Here is a 12,343-nt window from a genome sequence, read left to right as displayed (position 1 = left end):
TCAACAGGAATTTTCTTTCCAGCGAAAACAGCGAAAACATGCCGAATATTGCCAACAGTCGTCCCACTTTGTCAATGTTAAATCGGTAAATCAGCGAGCACTGTTAGCATCATATAAGGTGGCATAACAAGTTTCTCAGTGCAAAATAACCCCATACCATAGCAAAGAAGCTGATACTGCCTGCAGCAAAAATAAAAAACGCCCCTCTGTCCAATGACACTGTCCTTTTTGTTTTCCTAATTTTTGTTGTTTTGGTGTAGTTGTTTGGCATATTGTCCTCTTGAGTTCATGTTGCTAATCAATTTGAAATTATTATTATTTATTGATTTTATTAAATTTTATTTTTCAGTATCAAATGGTCAAAAAATGTATTGAGTGTATATTTGCAGTAAGGATGTTGATGAGGGTTTTTTTTTTTTACACTTTATTTTAAGATGATCGATATTACTTTCTGTCTTTAATATTAAAAAGGATACACTCTTACAGAGAGGTGTACATAATAATAAGAATTTTATAGACAAATGATACTGCAGTATATTTACGGGGAGTTGGGGGGGGGGCGCGGAACATTTACATCTTCCTTGGGGGGGGGGCGTAACAGAAAATGATTGAGAAGCACTGGTCTATTGAGCCATATCATTCTCGAGATTTTCCATTACACGTTCTTCCAGCAACAAGAAGGCATCAAGGAAATTTCATCAACTCATTTAGGCACATTGGCATTTTGGTGCTTGAGTGAGCAAGTGAAAATAAACAAGGCAAGGCTTTTATGCAGTCGCTGGCGTCCTCAGAATTAACGATCATTTATTTTCTGTAATTTCATAATGTGTTTGGTTTTCCCTTCTACTCTAACTTCTGATTACACTTGTGGGTCTCTCCAAACTTTCCATGCAGGTGAGCAAAACTACCTAAACTGCAAACCCTTCTTTTAAATACAGGATACAAGCAGTCAAGTTCATTCTTGTTAAATCATTCACTACCAAACATCATGTCGCAAGACATTCCCTATTTTCAAGCGCTACAGAATTTTGTGTTCTATGGCTACATGAACACAGAACTTACAAAACGGAAGATTTGATTCCGATCTTTCATCATAAAAAAAAAAAAAAAAAAATGTTTCCACTCTTTTTCATTCTTTAGTTATCAGCAGTTGAACATTATAAAATAAATTGTGTATAGTCTTTGGTAGTAAATGAGTTAAAACAAACAAACAAACAAATAAATATTCCATTATTAACATAGTACAGTATCATGTTTTGTCTAATAACGGCAAAAAATAGTTTGTTTTTTTCTTTTAGCACCATCTTTGTTAACAATGTTTCATTACCTTCCTACCTTGTCTGCTTATTCCAACTTTGCATCATTAACCACACTCCCCTGCTGCCTGAATTCATGTTCCACTGTCATCGTCATTCACACAGTTGCCACCACCAGAACTAATATTAAAGTTCTCTTCTTTTTTTGCCTCCCTATCAAATCCTCCCATGATCTCCAACTGGTCATGAACTGGTCGGGCCATGGAGTGATTCCATTTGGCGAAATCTTACTTTGTGAGCTTCATTTTTTCTCCCCATAAAGCAATATTTTTATTTAAAAGAAAAACACAAAAACATTCTTTACCAACTTCAATCAAATGATTTTGCTTGACATTTGAACCATTCTTATTCAATTACATGTTTTCACCTTATTCAACATTCAACCCGCCGCAATAAGTCAAAAACTGCAAAGTAGCACCCCCCTCAAAAAAAAAAAAAAAAAAAAAAAAAAAAAATTGTGTCCGTGTTCAATGCATTTATTCAGATTTAACATTGGATGCATATAAGACATGTTTTTTCACTTTTTTTCCTCAAGTATAATTAAAAAAGAAAAAAAAACCTTTATGTACATACTGTATATATTTTAATAGATTTTTTTTAAGCCCGTCAAATGTCATAATTATAAGTTTTAATCATGTTACCATTCCACCAAATTTTTTTTAAACAACAAAAGTACAAAAATGCTTGTCTTTATTAAGTGCTTCATTGAGTGAGTCCACTTAAAGACCAAAAGTGAAGTAATTTCATAACATGCCAAATAGGGTCACATTTAAAGTAATTAAACATTGTCTAACAAATAAAGCATGTAAAAAATAATTTTTATGTTGAATATTTGACAAAATAATCGCGTTTCCGAAGTTCGAGCCTGAAAGGGGACGAACCCGGAAGTGATACGTCACACCGAGAACAGTGATGGCAGCACTCCATACGGCCGCCATACAAAGCCCTTCAAACAATGATTCAAACAGCGATATAAGCGATAGATCGAGCGCAAGGGACGAGATCCAAGTTTTTGAAGATTTGGAAGAAGAGGAGGTTGGAATTTCATATTGGACCTTACATGTATTAGCCAGACGCGAATCAGGATGCAAATAATGTGCCTAGACTACCTGACATGGAATGGAGACAAGACCCATCGAGATTACAAGATTGGTAAATATAGGCTGTTATTTAATTTTTGATTTGAAGATGCAGGCATTTGCACATAATTTTATGTTTTTGTCTATCTGATGGCATTGTTTAAAAAAATAATAATCAGACTTCATGTTCATTTTGACAGATCCGGCAGCTCTCGTGCATATAAAATAATAAGATAAAAACGTTGGGAGGAAAAAAGGAGATGAGTCGTTGATGGCTTTCTCCACTTTATTGTGGCAACAATAAGAAAACAAAATAATAGCGGACTGCTGCCACATTCGACCACAAAGTTTTGCTTCTCGCTCATCTCACCCTTGACTCCTATTACTCACAGCTCTCCAGTCCCAGCATCTCTTAAACGGATCGTGCATAGTGTCCTGTTATGAGCTTTTTGTGGACAAAGGTATCGAACACACGACGTGCTGACAACTTTGTTTCTTTATTAACACATGGAGCTAACAGTACGACCACAGCTTGGGGCTCTCGGCAGGCTGTGCGGAGCAATAGATAGAGCCTGTACCTCTCTATCACAAGAATTGCATGTAGTTTATGAAAATTAACGTCATATGAAAGAGTCGGAGATTTGTTGGTGCACTGAGAAGCTGGACCAACAAATCACATTCCTGACATTTAAAAACAACAACAACAAAAAACTTGAAATTTGCAGCATCTTGGGAGCAAGCAGCCAGGTTCAAACGGTATTTCAACATGCCAAAAAGACTGTTGCATTTACTGTCTTTTTTCAAAAAGAAGGAAGATGGTTCAAAACGAGTCAGAAAAGCGCATAGAAAAGAAAGAAAAAAAGGAAAGTCCCACAGCATGGCAAGTGGACATTTGCATTTTGTTTTCAGCACCATTTTCGGCATAAAGTAATGTCCTTAACTGTGTGCGGGCCCGTGAAGGGGCCATCGGACAGAAGAGTGGTGACGTAGCGGGAAGTGAGGCGAAGAGTGCGGCGTGAGAGCGAAGTTGGCGGTCGCATGTTGCAGAAGTCCGCTGTTATTTTTGTTATTTGTTATTTAACTGTTGCCACAATAAAGTGAAGGAAGCCATCATTCACTCCTCTCCTTTCAATTTCCCTATTCGGGCAATTACAATATATTCCGGGACCTGTCCACGTGCCGTCATCCCTGCGCTGTCATATGCACTTTGCGTTCCGGCACCTTATGATTTACAAATTAAGCACTGTTCCCCAACAGTTGGCATCTCTGCTTTGACAGTCATTAGTCATCTATCATAAAATCACACTTACTTTTTTGCAAATCCTTGATCATAAGCAGACCGGTTTAGGAAGCAGGCAACTTCAAAGTCTTTGTACCGTAGCAGAGAACACGACTCGATGATGGCATGAAATTCATTCGCTTAGTGTGAACAAAAGATGTTCATTTATGTGCCCTGCTATCCTTCAGCCACTCATACAACTTTTCTTTACAATACATCGCCACACACCGCCGTGGCATCTTACCGAAAAGCAATGCAACAATACCGTGTGTATGGCGGACTTCCCTCGCAGTTCTCAGTGTGACGTCATTTCCAAAGATTTCCGAAGACTGTCGAAGAAAAGCATTTTCGTTGGCTAGGGCGTTGCTATGGGTTAAACAAGGAATCTGGAAGGGTTGCGTTAAAAAAAAGAAAAGAAAATATGCTTATAATTGTTTAGCCATTGATATTATTGAAAAACATGGTTGGCCAACCCTACTTCACATTTGGTCTTTAAATCCACCCAACCAGCTCACTTTCACACAATGAGTTACCACAGCACCTGTTTAACAAGTTAAACGATGATTGACGCATGCAGCGTTTTGAAGCTTCGGTTTCCAGGCATCTGTGGCAAGATCAAACATTAATCGTCTCTCAATCATCGTTAACGTTCATAAGCAACTCCAGTGCACTGCCTGAGCAACAAATAGCAGGGAGAGGGAGGGACGGAGAGTGAGACTATATGCGATCGGCTCGGGACAGCTCATCTGCATTTATTTATTTATTTTATTAATTGAAAAAAAAATTGCGATAGACTGAGGGCACGAAGTTTGAAGCGCGAAGTAGCAGAGAATCACTGTATTCCCATTCACTTACAAGGTTCCTGGTGTGGGCGGGGAGCTAGTCCACTGCTCCACAGCGAGGACGAAGACCAGACTGTTCCTCCCGGCTCTGAGATGCAACTTCTCGATGGACTCTATTCTCTCGTAATCCTGAATCGACCTGACCAAGGAGCTCGAGTGTGATCCCTTTTTGATATATGTACATTCACAATGCTTCAGAACTTCTACACACAGATGTGTGCCTTTCCTAATCATATCCATTCAACTGAATTTACCACGAGTGGACTTCAATTAGTCTGTATGAACCTCTCAAGAAAAATCGTGGCTATATTGCAGATATGAATATCAGATGTATGCACTGCGGATGTACAGTATTTGTGTAAATACCTTTGATACAAATCTCTCCCTGTAGTCACCAGAAACATAATGCAATTCAGCTCGATTGTACATGTAGTCAATTAAGCTGTGATTTTTCATGTACAAGCAATATTGTGTTTTTAATTTTCATTAAAAATTGTAGATTTTGTTGTTGTTGTGAATTTATTGTGCTGCTAGTCCATATCGTGATGAGGCTGTTTGGGTTCCTTGTACACGCACTTCACTGTAATGTGTAAGCACAGTATGAAATACTCCGCAAAGCTACGTTTGGCTTCGCGGGGATACATTCCGAGGGGCTACTTACAGTATATTACTATGCGAGACTGCTGACTATGTTAGCCTTAATTTTTTGATAAAACACTGTAGGTTCGGGGTCAGGGAGCATCACGATAATTGATTAATTTGGCACACCAGATTATAAACAATTTTAAGAGCACCTTAAACCAGCCATGTCCAAAGTGCGGCCCGGGGGTCAAATGCTGCCCGTGGTCAAATTTCATCCGGCCCCCAGCCTCTGTCATAAGATCAATAACGTTTGGCCCGCACACAGACTTAATAAATTGGTCAGCAGTACTGCTTACACATTAAATGCAGCTCCTCTTTTTACCCACTAAAAGGCAGCAGCCCTCTAAGCAACATTACCCCGTGTGACCCTTGACTTCCAATTTTCTATGATGGCAACAATCAACAACAACAACAAAAGTTGACTGCGACAGCCGACGCTTCAAGGATAGGTGAAAATTGGACTATTTCTTCACTAAAATACGCAACACCTGTGTCTGCCTCATTTGCAAAGAGACAGTCGCTGTTTTTAAAGAGTTCAATGTGAGGCGATATTACTAAACAAGACACGCTGACATGTACGACAAGATTACAGGGAAGATAAGCAGCGAGAAATTGAAGCAACTTGAAGCTAGTTTAATTTCGCAGCAGCAGTATTTCGCAAGATCCCGAGAGTCGAACCAGAACACCACAAAGGCTAGTTGCGAGATTGTTGAAATTATTAGTTAAAAAAATTTAATAATAAAGCAAATGTGACACACAGAGTGGCTTGCTAAAATTTACTTAAATAATATTGTTCTACGTAAAGGACGTCAGCCAAGGTCGGCCCCCCACATTTTTACCACACCAAGTCTGGCCACCTTTGCAAAAAGTTTGGACACCCCTGCCTTAAACTCTGAAAAATCCGGTACTTAATTCAGTTGAGAGCCGTAGTGATCAATATTACAGGGTAAACACAATGTCGCTGAAACGACAGACCTTCTGGATAGATACGCCACGCTCCTGCAAGGGACGCCTGCCCAAAAAGGAGTATGCGGCATTTAAAAAATTACCTGGCTCTCAAGCCCGTGTAATAAAATACCCGGACAAGAGGTACATTGATGTAGCCAACATGCAGTATAGTATAATAAATTGAACGTTTAAGACCATTATCCGTCCTAGTGTGGATGTAGCCTTAGATAATCATGACACATGGTACTTACTGTACGTATACCTATCATGTGACATAAGGTCAAACCTTTACAGTTTTTTCTTCAAAATATCACAACTTTGTCATCATTTGTTTTTTTCTTCATAACTGTATGATAACTATGGGTGATTTGAAGTTACATAAAATCTTGACTTTTTTCTTTTAATGATACAACTTTAAGAAAACAAGCCCTGTCCTATTTCAATTAGCCCTCCTGTATTTTGATAGTGCTGAAGAGAATTTATTTTATGGGGTAATCTCAAAATATACTACCTCACACAGGCATTTTACTAAAGAAAAGCAACAAAAAAAACAAAACAAAAAACACCACCACAGATAAATAGATTCATATTCTCACAAGATTATAACTGCCTCTAATTTGTCTATTTTTTTTTTTTGTTTGTTTTTTTTAAGGTAACCCTTATACACCCTTACACTCCCCTGTTTCGACACACCTAATCACATAAATCACAAAGAAATACAAAGCCATTGGGAATGGGCGGTCTGCAACACATTTAAAAAATTAACAAAGCATTTGTGGAGCCCAATTAGTCCCTAAATGGGCAGATGTCACAACACAGGTGCGGCTGCGCCTCAACAAAAAGGCATGTGATAGGAGTATCTATAATCAGACAGTACATTTTAAACAGGTGTTGAACCTATTGCACAGGATGAGTGGCATACCAAGCAATCAAAGAGTTCTGACGCCTCAGATGGCGGATTCATGTTGGGTGTGACTCAAAAAATGAAAATGAAGGTCATTATATTTCTAAGTTGTGATGCTAAGTTTTTTGGAGTCGACGTGTGGTTGCCTCTCCCTCTTGTTCTAAATGTTTGACGCACTGAAAGGAAACAAAAGGATGACATAAGATGCCATTGTCAATTTTTATACGTATGTGCTGCTACTATTGTTATGTGCTCTGCTGAACACTCGACTCATCATTTTAATGGTAGCTAACATTTGCAAGAATCTCTTCAATGTTGGAACTCTTGTGGGTCTAAGATAGTACATTGCAAACACTCTGTGTGTACTGGGGAGCGGCAACCTCTTCTTCCAAACAGACCTGCGCTCACAGAAGTTAGTCAGGTCCTATCCATTAAATGTTACAAGTGGCACAGCATCAGAACACACTTTGCTGCCTCAACATATGCTTTAGAGCCAACAAAATCTCATCTGAGAACTTGGAGTCATCAGGGTGTGACTTTGGACTGTAACAGTCCAACTCAGCTAATTACTGTAACTCCACTAAGAACATTTCTTTGTGGGCAGGAACAGCACCCTTCCTGTTCAACGCCTCATCTCATGTTTCATTCCTCACGAACTCGGCAGATCAAAAAACCAAATAGAAATCCCAAATTTTTGTGTGAATTTGACCTAGTGGGAGACGTTTGTGAAAAGATATAGCATAAAACACAAAAATTATAAGGTGTTGCAAGAATTCTTTAGCTATTGTAGTGGAAGCTATTCATAAGTGATCATGGTAAGTGTCAAATACATCAGTTTTTATCCCAGATGTATTCAGATGACGTGAACAGATTAACAAAAACCTCAGTGCCTAATTATACATTGAGGACTAGGTTTGACTGCTTTTGTTTCCTTGGGGCATCACGTGACATGAGTGACACGTTTGACATTCCAGGGCTGCGTCGAGCTAGCGTATAAAAGGCGCGTTCATCATTGATCACACACATTCTCTCAGCAACAAGCATCACGACTGCAAAGGTAACATTACACAGCTTTATAACATTGATAATCTTTCACACTCCCTTAAAGCCATGCAGGCTTAACCTTGCGATTTTAATATTTGACATACAAAGCCAAATACATTACGTTAAGTAAATGAAGTGCATAAAATGAGCTTTTTTTCCCTATTTTTGTGTAGATGGCATTTGCTCTCCGCGCATTGCTTCTCGTTTGTGGGATCAGTGTACTGTTTTCTGGAGTCGTAAGTCAAATTCATATTATTATATGCAAGACATACCTGGAAATTATTATCATTACATAATTAAATTACATTATGATTGTAAGTGCTTGCTGTTCTGCTTATACGTACATTGTCTACTCACTTTAGTGAGTGAAATTTATCCTCAGTGATTACATTCCACAACTGAGCATGTTTTATCTTTATCTTTACAGTGGGCTGATGGCTTCGTTAGAGGTCAGTAACTTATTGATTGGGTTTAATACATTTTGACAGCTCGTTGCCATTATATGATGAGTCTAAAACTTGTTTTGCAGTTCCTTGCTGTCCTAAGGGCTGGCATCGGTTGGATGATCGTTGTTTCAGGGTTGTAAACAAAACAAAAAGTTTTTCTGAAGCTGAGGTAACAATATTAATATGTATAGAAAAGGTTTCAACAAATTTACATGACAGTCAAATCCTGAACAAATGTGTGTGTTTTGCACTCATTTTGTTTAGGACTACTGCGTAGCCCTTGAAGGGAATTTGGCCTCGGTTCGAAACAACATTGAAGATGAAGTAGTTCGTGCCCTGATCGCTAAGGATGTTGGAGCGTCAGCAACTGCTTGGATTGGATACAATGATTTAGATATGGTAAAGCATGAGCCAAAAAAAGAAAATACAAACAGTTTTTATCCTGGCTTGTGACTCATTCAAATGTGACTTTGTCTTCCAGGAAGGAGTCTTTGTCTGGACTGATACGGCATCAGAAGTTTTTGATGAATTTGACGGTGCAGATCCTTCCACGGATGATGAGGATTGTGTCCTGATAGCTGCGGATAATGGTGTGTTTTCAATCTCTTTTGACTTCTATCAGGAAGAGGCAAGTATGTAAATGTCTGAATTTCACATGAAACTGTTGTCATTCAGAGGTTTTCTGGGAGGACGCGCCATGCGGTGATGAAGCTGCATTCGTCTGCTCCCAAAGTGTGTCCTGAGACGTAACTGCCGACATCATGTCTTCTCCAACAGCATCTTTTCTATAGTGTGGGTGTCTCTTTTGAAACACCACCTGACATCAGGGGTATCTTTTTGTTTCTGCATTTATTGCAAAATGTCTTCTTTTCCACTCTTCATGTGTGGTTGATTGCCATCAGCTAGACCAAATTTTTGACGGGCAAAGCATATCTATCCAATAAACAAACAAAAAAAATAATTTCCCTCATCATTTTCCCTCATCAATCGTGTGTGTGTGCATCCATTTTTGTTTGAGTGTTATTCATTATTTCTGGCTTACAGAATGTTAGCGTGAGCCACTCATCTCTTCACAAAGCAACCTGTCAGCCCCAAAGAGTCAGTAGCTCCTTGCACAATACCTTTTCACTAAATAGTTTTTAAACAGAACTCACAGAAGTGCAGCACATTCGTGACCTGGCATTGTAAAATCAGTCAGAAGTCACAGATATTCCGAGAAAAATGAAAACAATATATTCAAAATAGACATTTCCTCATAAAACATTCCAAAAACACTTATTCTATTGAACTAAAGTTCCATTATCATTGGAGACACTCTTAATAGACACTTCCTTAAAACTAATTAACTAGTTAGTTATTTTCAGTGTAAATCTACTAGAAATATGTGAAATTATTTGCCAGTGCTTCAAGTAAATTTACTCAGATTTCTTGAAATTAAAAAAAAAACAACAACAACAAAAAATAGCTAGCTGAAAATAAGCTTAACAGGTTTATTTTAAGCAATCAATTAGTATATTTTACCTTAAAAAAAGATTATCAGAAATGTTCTTAATTCAAGAAAAGATGTTGTGAAAAGCATTATTTTAAAGCATTTTTTAATATAGGTGAAAAATTAACAACTTTTAAGATTTTTGGGCTTAATAAGAAGAAATAGTAATATTTACTTAAAGTGGAATAATCTGACGCATTAAACTGTGTTAACTAGTCTTTAACACTCAAAAGAAGAGAAAATTATTTGACTAGATTTAAGAAAAATATTTTGATCAAGACAATATAAATTTGCACTCCACCAAGATGTCAAAAATCCTACGCAGTCTGCAAATTAGTCTTATGTGCATCAATTAAGGATGTAAAAGGACACTAAAATGTAATTTTGGTTGGCTCGTTTAATTTTCGGTTAAAAAAAAAAAGGGGGGGGGGGTATATTAAAAAATTTAAACACTACAACTTGTGTAAATAAATAGAAGTTACCCATGTTGGTGATATTTCAAATACAGTTTCATTTAAAATAAAATGAACATATAATATGAAATTTTAAAGAAAAAAATTAACTCAATTATTTTAATCAAATTATAAATGAACAAGCAAAATTGTAAACAGAAAATAAAAAATCTAATTATCCAAGCTTTAAATTTTGTTTGTTGTATTACTACAAACATTTTCAAAGCACAAAGCTGGTACAGTGACAATATCTAGCTCACTTTTTTAGCTTTAGATGCCAAATTTATTTTTAATGGTGGCTATTTAAGTGGATAACATATCCGTATTTGATAGTAAATCAATATTTATTGCATTAAAACCTAAATCTTCACCCTCGCTTTAGCAGCAACATTTATCTGAAATGAGGGTTACCTCCATAATACATCAGTGTTGCCCAGGACTTAAGACGGTGACAGAAAAAGTGACCAAACAAGTTTTACTTAACTAAATTGGGGAAAAGTAGTTCGGGAGTAAGTGTGGCACTTTCGGGTGACAAACAAAATATGATTATAAATATGCTTTTTAAAAGTTATTTCTTAAACAGACATCATTTTTACAATGCCATAGTTAAACCCATATTGTATTTTCAAAGTAATTAAAATATGAAGTAATTTCTTGAATAAACATCAGATTTATATTGACAACATTCAATGTTCCCTATAAAGATCTCAGCAAGGTCACCTTTGCAGATGCCAATGTTTAACGCAACAGATACCAATTGCTGTTGAACAACAAACTTGAACACAGTAGCACTGCAAAGTATGCCATCAGCTTCTTTCGTATACAGTGCCTTGCAAAAGTATTCGGCCCCCTTGAATCTTGCAACCTTTCGCCACATTTCAGGCTTCAAACATAAAGATATGAAATTTCATTTTTTTGTCAAGAATCAACAACAAATGGGACACAATCGTGAAGTGGAACAACATTTATTGGATAATTTAAACTTTTTTAACAAATAAAAAACTGAAAAGTGGGGGCGTGCACAACTCACAACTAGCCTTTGTGACATTCTCTTTCGACTCTTGGGCTCTTGCGAAATACTGCTGCTGTGAAATTAAACTAGCTTCAAGTTGCTTCAATTTCTCGCTGCATATCTTCCCTGTATCTTCCCCGTCGCAGTCAACTTTCTTTTTTTGGTTGATTGTCACCATTTTAGAAAATTGGAAGTAAGGGGTCACATGGGGTAATGTTGCTCAGAGAGCTGCTGCCTATTAGTGAGTAAATGAGGAGCAGCATTTAGTGTGTAAGCTACTTCATATGCTGGTAGCAGTACTGCTGACCAATTTATTATGTCTGTGTGCGGCCCAGACGTTATTGATTTTATGACAGAGGCTGGGGGACGGGTGAAATTTGAACAAGGGCTGCATTTGACCCCCGGGCCGGATTTTGGACATGTTTGCTTTAAGGGCTTTCTGAGTGGATGTCCTGAAGGTAAAAACAGAAATAAAGGCAATGCTTCAATAATCAGTATTTGTCAAAAAGTCAAGAAGGTTTAGGGGCCGTTTACATGGTGACGCCGCGACACCAAGAGGCAATGATTGTATTGCGGAATGGTCTCGCCTTTACAGGTGAAGACACAAACTTTTAATTCCAGCCTCCAAAGCGGAACGGTCCCCAACCTTATGAATGGAACGCTCTCGCTCTGATGACGTCAACACTCGCACATGTCACTTTGGGCATTCGCTACTAAGCATTCAAAACAGTGGAACATTGGTTTTAATGTACTGTTTTTATAATATATTAAATTTAAATATATTGTATGTTCACATTTTTGTGCCTTTTGAAGCAAGGGGGAAAAAAACACGTGGACGCCATTGCTTCGAGTGGGCGGATATGTTATCTTCCAGGCTGACATAGTTGTTG

The 12,343-nt window shown here is 37.7% G+C and overlaps 1 protein-coding gene across 1 annotated transcript; it reads left to right on the top strand.

Annotated features, from left to right (window-relative positions):
• The first annotated feature begins 8,023 nt into the window (after window positions 1-8,023).
• Window positions 8,024-9,440, top strand: LOC130910510 (ladderlectin-like). Its single transcript, XM_057827892.1, has 7 exons — window positions 8,024-8,067; window positions 8,228-8,290; window positions 8,482-8,503; window positions 8,584-8,669; window positions 8,765-8,899; window positions 8,982-9,090; window positions 9,176-9,440. The coding sequence occupies exons 2-7, from the start codon at window positions 8,228-8,230 to the stop codon at window positions 9,241-9,243; spliced, it is 483 nt and encodes a 160-aa protein (XP_057683875.1). The 5' UTR covers window positions 8,024-8,067; the 3' UTR covers window positions 9,244-9,440.
• Window positions 9,441-12,343: the final 2,903 nt, after the last annotated feature.

This window comes from Corythoichthys intestinalis, chromosome 2 (genome assembly GCF_030265065.1).
Source record: "Corythoichthys intestinalis isolate RoL2023-P3 chromosome 2, ASM3026506v1, whole genome shotgun sequence".
Taxonomy (NCBI): domain Eukaryota; kingdom Metazoa; phylum Chordata; class Actinopteri; order Syngnathiformes; family Syngnathidae; genus Corythoichthys; species Corythoichthys intestinalis.
The sequence above is the reverse complement of the archived record's forward strand: the minus strand, read 5'-3'. Positions and strand labels throughout refer to the sequence as shown.

Excerpts from the sequence above, each read along its gene's own strand:
- LOC130910510 (XM_057827892.1), top strand. The coding sequence starts at position 8,228 with ATGGCATTTGCTCTCCGCGCATTGCTTCTCGTTTGTGGGATCAGTGTA. Across the intron at positions 8,504-8,583 it reads GGCTGATGGCTTCGTTAGAG|TTCCTTGCTGTCCTAAGGGC; the intron begins GTCAGTAACTTA and ends CTTGTTTTGCAG. Across the intron at positions 8,900-8,981 it reads GATACAATGATTTAGATATG|GAAGGAGTCTTTGTCTGGAC; the intron begins GTAAAGCATGAG and ends TTTGTCTTCCAG.